Below are 20,553 nucleotides of genomic sequence, written 5' to 3'. Positions count from 1 at the left end.
TTTTATACATTTTGTTCATTTTTTCTTGTTTCAAGAAAAAGGATCGATCTATTCCCTGTTACTTACTTCATCTAGGCCAGAAGCAGTAGTACTCATGAGCAAGTTTCTTAACTTTTCTGAACTTGTATTTTCTCATCTGTAAAAAGAAGGGCAAGAGTGTTTAGCTTATGATTTTAATGTGGGAATTGAATGAGACTGGTGTTTGTGTGGCACCTGGCACTTGGCAGATACTCAGCAAATACTTGGGTCTTTTCCTGTCTCTGCGCCTGGTTGTTACTTCTTCCTGATTTTGTGTTGAGTTACCAACCTGATTCAGGTCAGGGTCTCTATGGATCAACCAAAGCAGATAATCACTCCTGGGCCATTCAGATTTAACTTGATTGGTTTCAGAATTCTGCTATCCAAAGAACATGTGGGTACAAACCTTATCCTCCTTTTATTAGACATTTGCCTTCTCTGAAATCTCATCCAATTTAACCTACAGGAATTATTCATTTATTTATAGGATGAATGTCAGCAGGTTTTAGAAGGTCAGTGGTGAGTGGTGGACAGAATTTAAGAGGATCATGCTATTTGTAACCCCAGCATGATTCTGTTGGGGTTTCCTACTAGGTCATGAACTGTAACCTTTTACTTCTCCCTTTTCTTCTCCCTGAGATTTCCCATGAATCACAGACTAGTGTTTGCCAGAACTTAACCACTTCTCTCTTCTCTTGTCTTTTCTGTGGCAGTGTCTGGCGGCCGAAGCCGCCTGCACCTCATTGATCTCGGCAGCTGTGTGAAAGCTCTTAGCAAAAATCGGGAAGGAGGCTCAGGGCTGTGCCTCTCACTGTCGGCTCTGGGCAATGTCATCCTGGCTCTCGTCAGTGGCAGCAAGCACATCCCATACAAGTAAGTGGCTCTTCTACCCAGAGAATGGATGGGGTAAGCATGGTGCCAGGGCTGGATGTGGCACTCTCAGTCCAGTGATGTCTGAAGAGAGGTGTGTTACACAGGGACAGTCTGGACCACATTGTTAGTTCGTGCCAGAAACTAGCCTCCCCTAACAATTGTGTAATGCATGATTTTCCAAATTCAAAAGCTATGGAAATACTTAAATTTACCCCAATCCTAACTTTAGGCTGCTCAAGTCAGAAATAATAGGAAATTATCACAGTTGAGGTCTCCAACCACAATTGCCATTGGTAGATTATTGTCACCATTGTGCAGATGCTTAGTAGTGATGAGAGCAAAGGACAGAAGATTGGCTTACCCTTCCCTTAGGAGTAGGGCTGGCAGATTTAACCAATAAAATACAGGATACCCAGTTAAATTTGAATTTCAGATAAACAACAAATAATTTTTTAGTATAAGTATGCCCCCAATATTACATGGGCTATATGGGCATCCTGTATTTTATCTGGCAGCCCTGTTTAGGAGAGCTTGTAAAGCCTGGGGAATTAGCACTCACCATCCATGCAAATGTTTATTCCACTTCCAAGATCCTTTTCCTCCTTCTGTTACTGTTCCAAGATGAAATCAGAGCTGCTCCTATGCCTGGAAGAGCCAAAGACTTGCCGTATCATCTGTCCCATGAATGACCCAGCCCTGGAGCCGCCCCTCACCACCATCACCCCACCTCAGCTTTGCCATTGCACAATGTGGTGATGGTGGGGGGTTCTCCCCTGCTTGATTGGCCCCTGCAAAGGTCCAGCTGTGCTTCCCACTAGCTTTCTGAACCTTCACTCATCATAAACTGAGAGTTATAGCCATATATCTTATCTACATCACAGGGATATGAGACTCAGGATGATAGAATGTGTGTGAAAGTATTATGTAAAATTTAGAACACTATAGCCAATAACGAATGATGACCGTCTGGTTGAGTCCATCCTCATCTATTTAAATGGAAATAGCACCTACCTTACAGAGTTGCTATGAGGATTAAGCAAATATACATGGAATTATTTTTTTTTAATATGTAAAATCCTATAAAATCTAAGTTACTATTGTATGAGGGGAAAAGGTAAGTCAGGCAGTTCATCCTACAATAACTGAGATTCAGGGCAAGTTCTTGAGTTCCCCTCCCCTCTGCCCTGAGTTGATGCCAACACTGATTTTATTCTCCACCAGGAGGACCATTCCCAGACTGACTTTAGGAGCGTAAATGGTGATGATAATCCTCTTTGTATCAATTCTTGAAATTTGGAATCTTGATTGGATAAACCCAGAAATGGTTTTCCCAGCCCTTGTGAGGACTTTTTTCTATGAGAAAAAATTTCCAATGGGAGGTTTATAAAGTTTCATTCAGTACCATTTCTGCAGTTGAATAAACTCAACTTGTCATTACATAAAAAAGAAAGGAAGAAAGGAGGGAGGGAGAGAGAGAGGAAAAGAAAGAAAAGAAAAAAGAGAAAAAGAAAGTTCTGGAGTGGGACTGTGAGGGATGGAGGCCTTAGAAAGAAAGTGAAGAGTTATTGGCCCTGCTGGCTTCCCTGTCCATACAAAGAGAATCAAGTCTATTAATGTGATAACTTACTAGATTCTGCTACATAAAATTCAAAATGCCACCTTATGAGGTCACTGATTTTATACTTTGCTTACGTATCTCTCACTTTGTTTCTGTAGAGTGACATGCTTTTATGATTTCAATAAATATTTGTTGAGTTGATGATGGGAGGGGTGGATGAATGTAAGCATATGAAATTACTTGTACTTTAGCTAGAGCAACTTCCTTTTGGTTAGAGTTGGGTTTTATTATAAACATAGGGAAACATTAAGAATTTTTTTAGTTAATAATTCAAGGTCTCTTGTTAAATTCAACGTGTTTAGCATCAGGGAGCCATAACGACCAGCTCCCTCCCCACTTGAGAGGACTGTTTGAAGTGGAAAACCACCACTCCGCGTTCCCTGCAGACAGCTGTGTGCTTCTGTTCCAGGCGTTCCCTTCCTTCCGTTCTAGCTCAGAGGGAGTGACGATGAAAGTGTTTCTGTGTCTGAAGCAGACACAGACTAACGTAAATGCACTGTCTGCGCAATACACGGTCAGAGTTGTCGCCCACCATAGGAGCCCTGACCTAGTTCAGCCTTCGGAGCCTTGGCTACAGACTTCCATTAGCTGCCCCAGCCCTGCCCTGCTTAATGTACCTCCTGGAGATCTTGTGGGGCCACGCATTGCTCAGTGCCAGGAAACATGGTGGCCTCGCCATCCGGCCAGCTCTTTCTTCCCCAAAACATTCAATTGCCAGTGCATTTGTGCAACCCAGTTCTATCATCCTCAGTCCTAAATCCCCATCGTTGTGTATAAGCTTTAAAGGACCCCTGCTGTAATATTGTCTCCGATTCTCAGCCGTAGCATCTATTCAATATTTGATATCTGCAAATCACATTTGCAAAGTGATTAATCAACTACAAACTATTCTCTTTCGAGGTATGGGAAGATAAGGCAGAGATTAACTCAAATCACCCAGCCAGTTGGCGGCAGGATCAAACCGAATTCCTTTTCACAGCTTGCAAGACCTTGGCAGTTCTGAGCCCACGTGGCCAATCCACTCCCCCCCCCTCATCAAACTCTGTAATATATTGGCTGCCTTTGCTCGGCACAGCATGGGGTATTCAGCACAGCAGGGTGGCCCAGATTTCTTTTGTCAATTCAGTCAGCGCTCTGAAGCCACATTATGCCGCATTTTGTGAGCACACTAAATGCCTTTCACGGTGTCAAACCTGGTCTTTGCCATCCGTTCCTTAGAGCGGGGAAGTTTCCTGCCCTCGCACTTTCCCCTTATTCCTGCTCACTTACAGGAAAAAACAGAAAATCAAACTCCACATTCGTTACCTTTCCCCGCCCCTCCAAAACACAAAAAACACCACTACCTCTTCATTTGTCACCCAGACAACTCTATGCTTGGAACCTGCATTACTTGTGTTTGCTTCTGGGAAATTAACTGGGTTGTGCACAGGGGGATGTAGCCTGTCTTCATTTCTCTTCATCGTTGTTCCAGACTATTTGTCATGGGAGCAAGCTGGAAAGTGAGTTTGGATTCATTACCCAGCCCAGACACTCCCATGGGTACTCTAGGTGTGCTCTGAATGTTTTTGACTTTGCAAATGATATTGCCTCTGTAGATGACGGACGCAGGCGCAGAATGGGCTCCCAGCCTCAGTCATCACTTGCCAGCCAATCCGAGTGCCATCAATCAGTCCTGAATGGTGACACCATTCAGTAAAGCATGCAAGGAAGGCAGGGAGACCACCAAGGCCTCCAACCACCTACCCGGTTCTGCATTGAAGGGCTGCACAAATTACTCTCTAATGTCGGGGAACCTCTGGTCTAGGGAAATCTGTCGTTGTCCTGAGCATCTTGACAGGGCATTTGCAGATTTTCCTCCATCACTCATCACAGCCATTTGCTCTCCCTCACCACTTCTTGGGCACTGAGCTAATAGGAGTCTTCCCATTTGATAGGTAAGAAAAAGTAGGCAGAGGCATTGAAATGAATTCTCATGCCCAAAACCAGTGCTGCAGACACACACCACGGGAGTTGGGGGCCCCCGCAAGGATCTGTCAGTGTGAATTTGGCCTTGGCTAAAGTGCTGTTATGTCCCAGCTGATCTGCAGGACTACATTCTTTCCAGACACTTGGAAATTCTAACCACCACTCAGTTCTGTCAAAATAGAATTGTTGGTCCCTTTTAAATACTGTCTTGTAAGGGGTACAAGCCCTCAGCAAGCGCACCCTTCATGCAGTGATGCTTTAGGCCCTGAAGCATTTACTTTCATTTGTAACTGTTACTCCGTTGGGAGAAATAATTACTTTAATAGGTCAAACGGTCTATTTGCTTATTTGCTGACAAGATGTTGTACTCTGCTTCTAAACAACAGATATTTTATAATGTCTTGGCTTCCATTTAACAAGAGGTCATGGAAAATCATTCTGTGAGCCTTTCATGTGGTATCTGAGATTCTATTCCCAAATCAGCTGGAAACTCGGCTCTGCATAACAACCCCACGATGGAAATGAGGCTGCAGGCCTTTCTTTTAGGGGTTTGGTCTGTGGTTCAGACCGAGGCCTGGTGCTCGTTTGTTTGAATCAGTCACTGATGTGCTGGGCTCAGGCAGCCGGGCTGACCGCATCTGCCCTCCTCTCTGTGCTGAATCTCCTGGGAGAAGCAGGTGGAGCCTGAGGCAGGCTGTTAGCAGGAGCTTCCCTCTGCAAGCAAACACCACTGCAGGGGCCACTTCAAGAAGCCTCTATTCTGCAAAAGCGATAAGGAGCTGGTCATCAGGGTCTGGAATGGGAACACTTTTCCTCCTAGGACCCTAGCGAGGGGTCCGGAACCAGGGTCATTTTAAAGAACACAGCGTCAGAGCACAGCAACTCATTCAAACCAGCAAGCAGCACTAGAAACTCCACTTCAAGTCAGTAACTTGGGGGGAAATGACATTTTATAATTAGAGGCAGTTTTTTAAAAATGTTGACGCCTCTTCTCATCCATGAGCGGGTGTGGTGCTGGAACCTCCAGGCGGTACCCGGTGGCAGCAGGCCTAAAATTCATAAGGCCTCTCCACGACTTGCGTCCCTGAAGAATGCACACAGTCCTCTTCCTTGATTTGAGAAATAGTTTCTCCTACTAGCCATTTGGATATTGGGTTAGTCTCTGCTTTCTCAGAACTGGACAGCCCCTCAGTGTCTGGGAAGCTCGAGAAATGGTTGATCTGAGCCATGATATTCAGTTTCTCTGGTTCACAAAGGAGATGAAAGGTTTGTTCCTCTGGACTTGAGTGTATGTTATTTACACTTAAAATGAAATTTAATAGGTATTTTCCAGGAAAAATGCAAGGGAATATCAATTCTCGTGATTTACTTCCGATAGCAGGTAATAGAAAGAAGCTCTGTGTAAGAACCTTCGTGTGTGTGTGTGTGTGTGTGTGTGTGTGTGTATGTGAGAGACACACACATATGCATATTTAGCAACCTTTAAATGTACATTAATGCTGTATTATCTCCTCCTGATTTACAGGGAGAACATCAATTTAGAACTATTTGCACAAACTCCCGATACCAGTTTATAGCATTCCCTGTTTAGAAATAAAATAACTAAAGTCTCAGGTTGCCAGGCAACCACAGCAATGATAATTCGTAGTATTGCTGCTTTAAAAGTATTCATTTTTAAACATTTTAATGACTGTTAGGATGAGAAGAAAGTGAGTTCAGAAAATCACCAGGACATACAAGTCCCTTTCTGGTGAGATTTTAGCATTCTTTCTTTCTTTTATTCTTCCCTCCTGCCTCTGTTTGCTTTCCTGGCCAGTGGTATCTTCGTATTTAATTATGGAAATTCTCGAGATTGATATTATTTTCTTAGGAGATGAGGCAACAACTACCAGTAAATGAACTCTGCCAGCTTTATTCCAGAACCACGCAAGCCACTCAGGGAGAAATGAGGCTGTCTGGGAATCAGTTGGGATCACAAGCCCTGAGTTCACAAGCATCGGTCATCCTGCCACTGGTTTGACACACGAACTCCACACGTCATCCTTTTTGTCCTCAAAAGGAGCACTTTCTGCCTCCTTGCAGAGCCTCACTGAATTGGGAGCAGATTATTGGGCCCCCAACGCAATCACCATCTCTTGGCAGCACAGCCACGGCATCTGTTTTTGCCTGTCCACCATCTCTAGTCCCTCCTGGATAATCGGCCATGTGGTTTGAGGACTGGGAAGAAATAGGGAGGCGTCTTCATTGCCCTTTTGGCTTTTCAAGAGGTTTTTCTTCCTTTATGTTCAATTTCTGAGATTACTGGTGAAACACTCTTCTCTCCAGATACTGAACCAGTTGGCAAATAGGTACAAGAGTATAATTGGGAATTAAAACCCTCTGTCTGCTTAATCCTAGCAGAGTGCAGGAAGGTCTCCTCCTGTCCCTCCACAAACTCCCTTAGGACTCACGGGTGGTCAGCAGAGCAGTCACTTACCCAATCAGCCACACAACTCACGTGGAGGAGAGAATGTGTGCGACTTGCAGGGAGACAGGCAGACAGACAGACAGCCTTGGGCTCTTTGTGCCTAGAATCACATTCATCAGCCTCACCAGTCAGACCATTTTTCTGCTGTGGGAAGAAGTAAAAAAAAAGGACAGAGAGAAAAGTGGGAACTTTTTTCTTGATTTTTCCAAGGGGCTAGAGTTTCCTAATTTATGGACTTGCTGGGTTGTAGGGAGAAGGAGAAAATTGTTTCCAATACTTATTTTCTGTTTTTTCAGCTACATTCCAGGTAGTTAGCATGGTGCATGAATGAGCTCAGAATAGGGATTATTTCATGGTGTGAGCATAATGACAATGGCTCATAGTCATTGGTCTCTTACTCTGCGTCAGGAACTGTTCTAAATGCTCTATGGGTATTTAATTCTGCTGACAGCCTTATGACATAGGTACTATTAAGATCAGACTCGTATTACAGATGGGGAAACGGAGACAAGAGAGGTAAGTACCTTATCCCCGTTTACACAGCTGGTAGGTGCCAGAGCCACTTCACTACCTCCTAGTATATCACCCCTTCCTAACACGGTGTCTGGGCTGCTGTGGTGCTCAACCAATATTTGTTGAAATAACACATGAGGTAAGACAGTGGGTCGAATGTATCTGCAAAGCTTAAATATGTGTCATTGGTGTAAGTGAAAGGGTAGGCCTAGAGGGTGGGCCCAGGTGCGGCCAGCTGTCCATTCAGGGTCAGTCTCCTGGTTCCACCTATTCTGTGATGGCTAAGCCGGGACCGACTGCTAGATACTTATGGCAGTAAGGAGAGTGAAGTAAGGAAGAAAAAGAAGAAAGGAAATCTCTCTTCCAGAACTTAAGCCACGTACCAGGGCTGGATCAGAAATACCAAATAAGAATGTTAAAGTTGGGGCCGGCCCCGTGGCTTAGCGGTTGAGTGCTTGCGCTCCGCTGCTGGCGGCCCAGGTTCGGATCCCGGGCGTGCACCGATGCACCACTTCTCCGGCCATGCTGAGGCCGCGTCCCACATACAGCAACTAGAAGGATGTGCAACTGTGACACACAACTATCTACTGGGGCTCTGGGGAGAAAAAGAGAAAAAAAGGAGGAGGATTGGCAATTTTGATGTTATCTCAGGGCCGGTCTTCCTCAGCAAAAAGAGGAGGATTGGCATGGATGTTAGCTCAGGGCTGATCTTCCTCACAAAAAAAAAAAAAAAAAGAATGTTAAAAGTTACTGAGACTCTCTGCTCAGAACCTGTGTGCAGGGCCGGAGGTAACAGGCTGGAAAGCAGGACTGGGTCAGCCTCATTAAATGGCTCTCAGTGGAGCCCCACAGTCTGAATCCCATGTTCTGGGCACTGCCAGTGGATGGTCTCAGCAAACCTCACCGATTTCACGAGTCCTTTTTCCTTCTTAATTTCTGTCGTCGCTCTCACGTAAGAGCCCAAAAGTTGGTGGAGCCATTTCACACACCCCTTCTTGGGAGAAACTGCAGGATGCCACGATGCTCTCTTAGGCTGCTGGACGCCAGGCAGCCCTCCTGCCTGACCGGGTGGGCTCGACGTGAAAAGTGTGACCATTTCCCACGCTGGAGACCTGTGCACCGGCCCAGCCTCCTGATAAGACGGAGTTCACAGCTCTCTCCTCCCTCGGTGGCCGTGTCTAGTGGGCGCGTCGAGACATTCCTGAGTGAGAGATTCCTGTCAGAATAGGAGAGGTTATCACCCGGGCTGTGTCTTGGAGTTTTGCTAAGTACAAGAAAGGTGAGGGAGGGAGAGACAAGAGGTGAGAATGATGGCAGGGCTGTCAGAGCGTGAGATAATGAGCTTCCTCAAACATCTGGCTAATAATAGAAGCTTTGGGAGTTCCACAATTGGCAGATAAGATAGTCAGTCTAGCAACGGGAATTCGTGAAGTTTCTTCAGGCTGGGCTCCCAAAGAAGTCTGCGTAGTCAAATATCTGTGGTTTCTGAAAGAGATGGATTGTAACGTGGGCCAGGGGAGCTAACGCTGGGCTGAGACCAGGGAGACGGGGGTCCCCCTGCTGAACTCCGGACATTCAGACTCCTGTTGAGCTTTCCATCTCTCCATCTGCTAAGTCAGAATAAACCTTACTTCTTCCCTGCCTGAGAAACATTACAGGTACCATTGAGACCATGTCTGTGATTGTCCCTTTAAAAAAAGTGCCTCGAAGACAAAAATATAATTGTTTTAATATATTTCAAAATTTTATAGCCCAAATTAAGACGGCACTCATATCTTTTCTCCCCGGTTTTATTCAGATATAATTCGTATGTAACATTGTATTAATTTAAGGTGTACAACATAATGATTTGAAATATGTATATATTGTGAAATGATTACCACAGGAAGTCTAGTTAACATCCATCACCTCACAATTAAAAAGATTTTTTCCTTATGATGAGAATTTTAAGATCTACTTTCTTAGCAACTTTCAAATATACAATACAGTATAGTTAACTATAGTCGCTATGCTGTGTATTACATCCCCATGACTTATTTATCTTATAACTGGAAGTTTGTACCTTTTGACCCCCTTCACCCATTTCCCCTATCTCACCCCTTGCCTCTGGCAACCACCAATCTTTTCTCTGTATCTGAGTTCGGGTTTTTAAATTCTACATATAAGTAAGGTCATACGGTATGTGTCTTTCTCTGTCTGCCTTATTTCGCTTAGCATAATGTCCTCAAGGTCCATCCGTGTTGTTGCAAATGGCAGAATGTCCTTTTTCATGGCTGAATAATATTCCATTGTATATATAAATGTTACGCATTTTCTTTATCCATTCATCGCCAATGTACGCTTGGCCCTATCATATCTTTTTATCCATTCCTTGATTTAAAAAGTATGTATGTCTTTTGGCCAAGTGGATTATAATTACTTTTTGTTAAAATGGAAGCCTCATGCATTTATTCATCAAGAGTTTGTGTGCCTCAGGTATAGGTAGGGTCACTGCCTGAAAGAGATATTTAAGTTAAGAGACTCCAACTCTAAGTACTCTGCACAGAAAGAGAAGTAACAGATTAAGGAAGCAAATGACTCCACCCACCACTTCCTCACTGAGTCCCCTGGGCCTGAGAGTGAGCAGAGTTTGGGGGGTCAGATGCCACTGTATCCTCGGTTGTATCTGTGTATCCCACTGACCAAGGTGCAATTCAAATATTTAAAGATACAAATTTTTCTTATCATATGGCCTTTAAACACAAGCCAAGTACTTGTGGGGCTCAGCCAGAGACAGGGATGTGTTCCAGCATTGAAGTAAAACTTGACTGTGTTAGATTTTGTGAGAGAAGGGTATTCTTCCAGAGAGATTTTCAAGGCTAACCTTGATGATGCAAATTTCATCTTACACTTTAGATCCCAAGTGATACATCGAATTTAACTCCATTATTCATGGATCTTATTGGTGTTCTGATCAGCAAGGTGGATTCTGGCCCAGAGGACCAGGCTGAGGAGTTTAAGGGACTGATTTTGTTACAAGTCTGCATGGAGGCTACCAAACATATACAGGAAATAATTTGAGAAATACGTAGCAGAATATCTATAAGTTCTTTTATCCATTGTCATTCATTCACTCATTGATTCAAAAATATTTATTGGACCCCTACAATATGCAAGGCATTGGGGTGTAACAGAGAATAACACGGATGATCTCCACTCTTGGGCAGTTTACAGTCTAGTGGCGATACAGACATTAACAACCAAGTCCAATACCTGGTAATACGTGAACCCCAATGCTTCACCACCACCGTGGAAAGAAGAGCCCAGGTAAGGTTGAGGGAGTCAGCAGGATCATAGTAAAGGCTGTCTGGGCAGAGGTAATGATTCTGAAGCCCCCTCCTCATCTACGCCTACCCTTTCTCCATCCCCACTCATCTGTGTTTTCTGAAGTTTCCTACAGTGCATCCTTTAAACACCGGAGCCATTGACAGCTGTCCTGTCATTTGCTGTAATGATGTAGATATTGCCTGACACAAATCATGATAAACTAGGGAGCCAAATGCAAGACTCTGAATCCACCGCTAATTGTTATCTTTAATGATAACTAATCATCATCTCACAAGTCATGTTGCTGCCAGAAGAAAACAGCCAAAGGAGGAGGTCTTTGGGTCAAACAGGTCCAGTGCACAGAGAGCCCCAGATGCTCCGGGGCACCCACAGGGCTCTGTGCTTACTCAAGGATCGCTTGATTTAGGCACAATTAGGCTTTCGAAGGGATGGAGCGTATAAATGAGTTGGGGCTTAATTCATTAAAAAACTGTCTTGAACATTAATAGAGCTTCAATCAGAGTATCCAACCATAAATTCTCACCTGTTTCACAACGGGTTCAGGCTCAATTGAGCATTAATAGATTTTTTTTGTCCATGCAAATGAGGTGATAATTCAATTCATGTGTAATTGAACAATTTTCAAATAGTTATATTCATGGAGCAGTTAAGTTGTACCAAATTATATAATGTGCCTAGTAATTCTTTAACTAAGACAGAGCTGGATTTCATTTTGACGTAATAAAGAGAGAACTGGAGAAATAGAGATGGTTATGGTAAATTTGTTACTGGCTTGAAGAACAGTAGACTTTAAGAGACTTTACGATATTCAGTCCTATGGGGCAACGACCATAATTGCCCACAGTTACTATTTATTTTTGTTTGTTCTTACCACTGTTTTTTATTTTGCTCCCTACCAATGAAATCAGTAAAAATTTTGGGAGGTAGCATGAACTCTCACATTAAGGACTAATTGCAGTTGTTGTTTGTATTGAGAGTATTTTTATGTAGCTTCCTGAGCAAAGTTCACTATGCCACTCCCTTCCCTAAAGGAAAATGCCATACACTCTTGCCTTCTGAAGATTCTTTTTGGTGAAGGCAGAGATTTTAGTTCATCTGCCCTCCACACAGCTGCCAGAATGCCCTTTTAAAATGCAAATCTGATGTCACCCCCTTCTTTAAATCCTTCAATGACTTCTTGTGGCTACAGGATAGAGTACAAATCCTTTTATGGCCTATGAAGCTCTTCATAATTTGGGCCACACCCTCCTTTCTGATCCTAGAGACTATGTACAGTCACCTGAACGCCCCATGCCCTCTCACGCCCCCATGCTTTGTAGAAGCTATTTCTTCTGCTTACAATGGCCTTGTTTGTTCATTCATTCATTCATTTATTCAATGAATAGTTATCAAGAACATGCTATATTCCAGGACCATCCTGGATCTCCTCTACTTAGTGAGTTTTGGCTTATTTCTCTTACGTCTTAATTGTCAAATGTGTCATATATACGGATATAGAAACACATCTGCCCAGTCTGTAAAACAACAAATCACATACCTGTGTGCCCACCACCCAGGTTACGAACTGGAACATTTCCCTGCTGCAGAGGGCCACTGTGTGCCCTTCTGTGATGCATCCCCCCACCCTCCCTAACCCTCCATCCCTGCCTTGCCCCGAGGCAACCTCTGGGCTGAATTTGGAGTTTTTAATCCCCTTGCTTCTTTTACAGTTTTACCACCTAAATTTGTGTCCCTAAAAAATGTATTGTTTAGTTTTGTCTAGTGTTGAACTTTACGTAAATGGAATCATACTCTCTTCTCGGCCCTCCTATAACTTGCTTTTTTCTATCAATATTTCATTTTTGACATCCATATTGAAGTGCGTAGCTATAGCTTATTCATTTTCATTGATGTATGATTTTCCCATTGTAGGAGGCTATCACAGAGTATTTGTTCTTCTGGTGATAGATTTCTAAGAGATTTTTTAAAATTGTTGTATTTTGTCTAACCCCTTTCTGCATCTAATAAGATGAGCACATGATTTCCCTCCTTTAATCCTTTAATACAGTAAATTACATTAATCACTTTTCTAATATTAAAAATCCTGGGGGCCAGCCCAGTGGCACAAGTGGTTAAGTGCACGTGCTCTGCTTCGGCGACCCGGGGTTCCCAGGTTCGGATCCCGGGTGTGTACCAACGCACCGCTTGTCAACCCGTGCTGTGGTGGCGTCCCATATAAAGTAGAGGAAGATGGGCACAGATGTTAGCCCAGGGCCAGTCTTCCTCAGCAAAAAGAGGAGGATTGGCAGATGTTAGCTCAGGGCCGATCTTCCTCACAGAAAAAAAAAATCCTGGAATTCCTTCCGGCTTATTCTTCAAGGCTGATCTCAAATATTATCTCCTCTTTGAAGCCTTCTCTGATCTCCTTTCCTCCTTCTCAATTCTTTGCTCCAGAAAAGTTGTTTCCCTCCCCAACCCCCCATGGCATTTTGTGGGAATTGTATTATAGGCACTGATGTTATATTGTAATTATTTGTTTAAGTATGTCAACCTACAAAAACAGAAACTAGTTTAAGAGGCAAAGCATTTATTTGAGTTCAAAGAATTGTAATTCAAGGAGCACAGATTCAGGTAGAAACCCAAATAGTGTCCCAATTACAGGAGAGGGGCGCAGGGTTTTTATGGAAAGAAGGGAAGATGAGGTGAGTTGTATTAAGGAAGGGAGTTCATTGGTGCTGGATGAGGTAAGGCTAGGTTCGTCCTTCATAGGTTGGCTTGAGATTCGGTCATCAGGCAAACTGCTAGACGTGTACTTCATTGATTCGGTCATCAGCAAAGTCCAATTTCGTCAGTCCCTACAAACAGGATACTCTTGTCCTCACTGACTTCTGGGAACATTGGCGGTTTGGCCCAGTTTGGAAGATAAAGAAACAAGATGTGAAAGACAGTTGCTCTGAAATGGCTGCTCTGGCTCTATTTTAATATGGCTGCACTCATGTCATCTTTCACACTTACTCAACTCTACTATCATAGGAGTTCATCGAGATAATTATAGAGTCTTTTTCTTCAGGTTCCTTATTTTTGCACTAATTTGAATTAAATAAACCTGATCTAAACCCTACTTCTTTAGTAGCAGATATGAGTCAGACATCTGCCTTGACTTTTTGGTGGCCCACCTCACTACCTGGAGGACACCTTTGGGCCACCAGACTGGCTTTGTGGCCATCAGAGCCCCATTCTCAACTAGTACAAGGTGCATCTTTTTGGGGTACTGTTTAGGATGTGGAGGGGCACTGAAGCTATAGCCCTACTTCCTGAATCAGATATATAGCAAAAATATATTCACTCTACCAGGTGATTTTGACAATTCATCAGGCATCTGTGGTGTATATAGTACTATTCTAAGCTTTAGGGCTGATGCCTGGAGCTTACAGACCAGATGGAGGGAAGAAATCGGTATGCAGATTAGAGCGGAAGGCATAAGAAAGCAGTTAAAAGTCCCATTATAAAGAACATTCAAGGAAGAGGTAAGAAGTTATCTGTGAATATGTTTTCTATGGCAATAATAAATAACAATAACAATAATAAAAACAAGATACATTATAGATTCTTATTTACTACTACAACTCTCTAAATGTCTAGAATTTTGTAGAAGCAAATACGTCTTAGAGTTCATCCAAGAGGTTTAGTTACTTAAACTACCTCCTTATAATAGTCATTTTTGCATGGCTTTTGAGGTGGTCCTCCAAGGATCTAGGTATGAGGAAGTTCCAGGAATGTAGTAGAACTCCAAGGAAAGGCAGCCATTGTGACTAGTTAATGTCCCCAGATTTGGGAATGGCAGTCCATCTTTTGACAATATTATAAATGTTGAGCTACATCTAGAAGACCATGTACCCTGGTGCCAAGAAGGACGTTAGGCTCTGTGTGGATGGGGCTTCATGAGCTCTTACGATTCACTCTTTGCAATAAGTGGGATGGTAGTCTCTCCCGTTTACAGCCAGGAAAATGCATGCAAGCCTCTGCCCACACTAGGGAAATGGACACATCCACAGCCCAGAGCCCTCCCCACTGTGGCCTCCTGGACGACAGAATTCTGAAACATCTAACCTCCCTGCTTGATTTCTTGCTAGAATAATGAAACCCATCTCGGCCCAGCTCGGCCCCTGCTTGACAATTTCCCTTGGGAAAGGAGAATAGCCACCTTTAAAAACCATATAATTTGACCTTTCCAAAAGCCAAAGGCTTTTTCTCACCAAAGTCATTCATTTGAGCCTATAATTTATAAATGAAAAGAACTAAGTGATTATTCCTCTGAAAGGCTTTTGGATGGAGTCAGAATCACCCTTTGGCGTTAAGTCCTCTGTTCAAGGACTGGGTCTTGGAACCATGGGTATTGTGGAAAAGCCATAAGAGGAGCACAGCTACCACTTGTTGAGTGTTTTCTATGCAAGCCCAGGCTATACAATACAAATATTCTCTTCCGACCTTCACATCGACCTTAGAGATAGATGCTATTGTGTTTCCTAATTTTATAGATAATGATACTGAGACAGGGAAAGGTCAAGCAAATCACCTGCTGTCACATGTACCATGACTGGTAAGCTTGGATTGGACCTCAGGTTGTCAGGCTCCAGAACCTGCCCTTTCAATGTCATGTTATCCCCTGGGATGTGGTAGGGTGGAAGCAAAGAATCAGACTAGGAGGACCTGGGTTCAAGCCCCAGCTCCTCTCTTGCCACCTGTGTGACTTGAGGATTTCTAGGATCCATCTGTAAAATGCAAAGATCCCAAGTTTGTCATAAGGAATGAATGGAATAATTCGTGGGAAGGTGTTTGATGTCCAGTGACGTGTTACAGGAAAGATGACGATGACAGTGATCTCTCAAGTCTCTTCCAGAATCTTTATCATGCCTTTGGTAGTCCAGTAGAGACCCCAATACATAAGGAGTTCAGACTTAGAATTTGACTGTGACCTCACAGCTCAGATGCTTAGAATATGGTACCATTAAATCCAAGTGTGTGAGCCAGAACTTCCTATTGGCCTCTTAATTCTTGGGTTCTCATGACCGTAGCCTGCATCCTCTGATACACTGAAAATATATTCTGTGTGTGCACTATCCAGGGGTAGCTAGACTTTTTCTTGGGCCATCCTCACATTAAACCCACTGTCCTCTGTCTTGTTCCTCCAGGAGCAAAGAGTAGAAATGAATGAGTACAAAGCCATTAGGGATGGAGGTGAAACATCTCTCACTGTGCCGGAGCCTGAGTCCAGACAGAGGGTCGGGTGGATCACTGTAGAATCCAGAGGAAACACATGATTAACCATGTGGCCATCCATGATCCATAATAAGGGGTTTCTAGTGCATTTCAATCTATAAAGTTTTGAGTGAATATAGCAGAATCCTATCTTACCAAGCCTCTTCCTATATAGAATTGAATAGAAAATGAGTCAAACCAGAGGCTCCCAAGCATAGGATCCAGAGAATAAATTCCTTACATAATGTTGGTCGGCCAAGAAGGCGGCGGGCATCCCTATCCCAACCAGTTCTTCAGAGATATCTATTATTTTTGAGGTTTTATTCACTAGAGTGACAACTGGGGAGCCCCCACAGCTGTGCTGATGTGACCAATTTGTTCATGTTTCCCAGGCATCCAGGTGTGAGGGCACTGAGATGAGCTTTTTGTGACAACTAAGCCACCTTGTCAGTAGTGTTCATTCAGGTGCCTAGAAGTCACGCTGTCAGGCTTTCAGGATGTTTTTGGTTTGGGTGGTGGTGGTGTCACTTATTGTAAGGATTTGTCTTTTTTCTCATAGTCCTTCACGTCCACATTACTACTCAGTGCCCACCCACGCCCAGAAACCACTCTCTACATCAGCGTCAGCATCACGCACTGCTTATTCTGTGCCACTCCCTACACTCAGTTCTTTATATATATATATTAACTCATTTCATCTTCACGACAGCCCCAAGGGTCCAGTACCAGAAATCAGCCGAAGGAAATTTACTCAAAATTTCCTTTGTTACAGCAGCCTGGAGCATGCAGAAGCAGGTAACAGAAATCTCTGTAGCCACACCTGACTTCCCAGTGCTATGGGAGCTGGTAAGTGACACAATTATAAACAAGCAAAGTTTGACTCTTGTCCCTCACTACCACCTCTCCACTCAATGCAGGTGCCTCTTCCTCCCAATGAGTGATCCCTCACCGCCCCCCTGCAGGTACCCTGTACCTTTGTGCTGTCCAGGAATGCCCAGTGCCTGCCACTCCACCCCCATCCTCCTGGTTGTACCGTCGTTGAGAGCCCCCGGTACCCTAGGCCTCATTTAACTCTATACCTGCATCAAAACTCATCTTTCCTCTGGACTATTCCTTCACATCCTGCTCTGTGGTAAGGTAATGTGCTCCTGTTACCAAACCAAAGTGGGTTCACTTCTTGGTGATTTGAAATCAAAGCCTTCACCAGAAGTAGTTGTCACACAAAGTGAAATTTATTTGCAGCAAATGAGACCACGGGGAATCCCTTCCAAAGCCATGGCTCCTCAAGCAAGGGAAAACAAGTACTTTATTTCGGGTGGGGAATGAGTGTTCAACAGGGAGGTTTCGTCATCACGCGTAGAGGTGGGTATTCACTGGCGCAGGCGCTGTGTGAAAGCATGCGTCCGTGTATATCGCATGTTATGGTAATAAGGCCTAAGCTCCTCCTGGGGTGGAGATCTTAATATTAAAATGAAGCAAAGGTAATCTCTTGGGCAAGTCTTGGCCCATCTGCGCAGGTGTCGCTCTTGTGGTGGGGTTTGGACCGGTTCAGGGCGGTTGGTGACTGCATCTCTTAACATAACTGAAAAAACAATTTTGAGAAACAGTTGAGTGCTTCCAGAACCTCCTTTGAGTTGCTCGAGGCAGTTAATTGGTGACACTATCTTAGATCAAATTAGAAGAGTAATATTTAATAATGGTCTAACAATGAGTGAGAGTTCCCCCTCTCCCCAACCTGATCAATACTTGTATTGTCTGATTTGTAAAATTTTTGGCCATCAACTGGGTATTTAATGGTATATCATTGTAACTTGAATTTGCACCTCCCTGATTACTATTAAGGTTCCATATCTTCTCATGTTTGTTGGTTATTACTCTATTTGTGTAGCTCTTGTTCATATTTTTTGCCTGTTTTTCTATAGAGTTGCTTATTGTTTTGTGTGCTGATTTGTAAGAATTCTTTGTAAACTCTGGATTCTACCCTTTTGCAAATATTTTCGCCTAGCATCATTTGTTGAATCCCTACTGATCTGCAGCGCTCGTTTACTTGTATAAGTGTCCACATATGTATGGGTCTGTCTCTGGGCTCTCTGTCCCTGTGCCAGTACCAGGCTGTCTTAATTACTTTGTGCTTTGTTAATTCTCTTTGCAATATATTTCTTTTCCATTGGATTAATTTCTGCTCTTTACTGTTTCTTTCCTTCTACTTTCTTTTGGTTTACTTTGCTATTCTTTATCTCCCTTCTTAAGATGGCTACTTAGCGTAACAATTTTCACTTTTTCTTATTCTTTAATATAAGCACTTAATTCTATACGTTACCCACTAAGTACTGCTTTGTCTGTATCCTCAAGTTTTGATAATGACAATTATTTTCACTATCATTAGTTCAAAATATTTTTTATTTTCCGTTATCATCACTTTTTTGATCCATGGTTTATTTAGAAGTTTTTATCAATGTCCACAGTTATTTGGGATCAATTTACTCCTTTTGAGGCTTGCTTGTAAGCTGTGCTAGGGCAAGTACAGAGCATCTAGGGCTAATTTGACCCACTATTAGGGGACGCTAACATTATTATTATTATTAGCTCCTACTGCGGACTCTGTCCAATGCCCCATGTATTAGCAGGTCTTTCCACTCTGTCTGCTTGAACACAAATTATTCCCAGTCCCGTGGGAGGGTCTCTCTCTCTTTCTCTCTCTCTCTCCAGCTCTCTTCCTCTCTCCAGCTTTTTCCTTTCTTCTTTTCTGCTATTTTGCTCTGCAAATTTCAGCTGCCTGGGCCTCCCCAAATTCTGAACTTTGTCTCCTCATCTCAGCAAGGTGGCTGCCTGGCTGTGTTTGGGCCGTCTCTGTTCTGTGTTCTGGAAACCTTCTCGAGGCAGTGAGCTGGGGCACGTGTAGGCCTTACCTCATTTGTTTCTCTTCTGTCCAAGATTGCTTTTCTCTGCTGCTGTTGCCCAGTATCTAAAACCTATTTTTTCTAATATTTCATTTGGTTTTCTAGTTGTTTAAGGCTGGAGGGTAAATCCAGTTCCTGTTTTTCCAACATAGCCAAGAGCAGAAATTTGTCATTCCTGGTAATTTTTTTGTTTCATTCATGTTATTTCTTCAGACATCTTAATTTCCTTAAACATGTTAATCAACTTTTTGTTGTTTATTTGTAATCTATGTCTGAACATCCCATTCTGTCATCTGTTGTTTCTGATGGATCTTTCTCATGGTGCCTTATTTCTTTGTGTGTTTATTTCTGCCCAGGGGTGACTCATTTTCACTGGCATTTTATTTGTGAGATTCTTTGAGACCCGGGATAGAGATGGTTTAGTTTAGTGTGTGTATTTACTTCTGCTTGGTGCCTGGGATCACTACCAGCTGGGGGGACTCTACATTATATTCCCAGCTTTAAATATTTTGGGCCACCCAGATATTGAGAATTAAAATTACAGGGGCCGGCCCAGTGGCGTAGTGGTTAAGTTCACACGGTCCCCCTCAGCGGCCTGGGGTTCGCACGTTTGGATCCCGGCGCGGACCTACACACCACTTATCAAGCCATGCTGTGGCAGGCATTCCACATATAAAGTGGAGGAAGATGGGCACGGATGTTAGCTCAGGGCTAATCTTCCTCACCAAAAATACAAAAAACCCTGCAGACTTGCATTAATCCAGCCTCTGGTTCCAAATTCTTGGGACAATTTCTTCTCTGCTTGGTGCCATATTTCAAGACAGTCATGTCTTGTATATGTGAGGGGGGCAGGTGTTGTTGAGGGAGATTTTGCTATTAAAATCTTCTTGTTGGACTGGCTTTGGACCATGTCTTCTGTTTTCTTTCTTTTTTTGTTGTTAAATTGTAATTTATTTTTATTTAATTTTTTTTTCAGAAATTGCAGCTATATTTATTTTTACTGAAGTATAATTGACATACGAAATCTATTAGTTTCAGGTATACATCATAGTAATTCTATATTTATATACATTATGAAATGATCACCATGATAAGTCTTGTAACCATCTGTCATGATACAAAGTTATTATAGTAGTACTGACTGTATTCCTTATGCTGTACATGACATCCCCATGACATATTTATTTTATAACTAGAAGTTTGTACCTCTTAATCCCCTTAACCTATTTCACCTGCCCCCCAATCCTCGCCTCTCTGATAACCACCAGTTTGTTTCCTGTTTCTATGAGTCCATTTCTGTTTTGTTTTGTTTGTTCATTTATTTTGTTTTTTAGATTCCACATATAAGTGAAATCATACAGCATTTGTCTTTCTCTGTCTGACTTATTTCACTTAGCATAATACCCTCTAGATCCATCCATGTTGTTGTAAATGGCAAGATTTCATTCTTTTGTTATGGCAAAGTAGTATTCCATTGTGTGTGTGTGTGTGTAGCACATCTTTATCCATTCATCTATTGAAGAATACTTAGTTTGTTTCTGTATCTTGGCTATTGTGAATAATGCTGCAATGAACATGGGGTTGCATATATCTCTCCAAATTAGTGTTTTCATTTTCTTTGGATAAATACCCAG

The 20,553-nt window shown here is 42.9% G+C and overlaps 1 protein-coding gene across 1 annotated transcript in view; it reads left to right on the top strand.

The window, feature by feature from the left end:
* Positions 1 to 20,553, top strand: part of KIF26B (kinesin family member 26B) — a 451,434-nt gene that overhangs the window by 387,174 nt on the left and 43,707 nt on the right. The window contains exon 10 of the mRNA XM_087424452.1: positions 732 to 891. Coding sequence (XP_087280578.1) covers positions 732 to 891 — 160 coding nt within the window. The remainder of the gene's footprint in view (positions 1 to 731; positions 892 to 20,553) is intronic.

Source organism: Ceratotherium simum, chromosome 36 (genome assembly GCF_057802395.1).
Source record: "Ceratotherium simum simum isolate JZ-2026a chromosome 36, ASM5780239v1, whole genome shotgun sequence".
In the NCBI taxonomy this organism is placed as follows: Eukaryota; Metazoa; Chordata; class Mammalia; order Perissodactyla; family Rhinocerotidae; genus Ceratotherium; species Ceratotherium simum.
The sequence above is the reverse complement of the archived record's forward strand: the minus strand, read 5'-3'. Positions and strand labels throughout refer to the sequence as shown.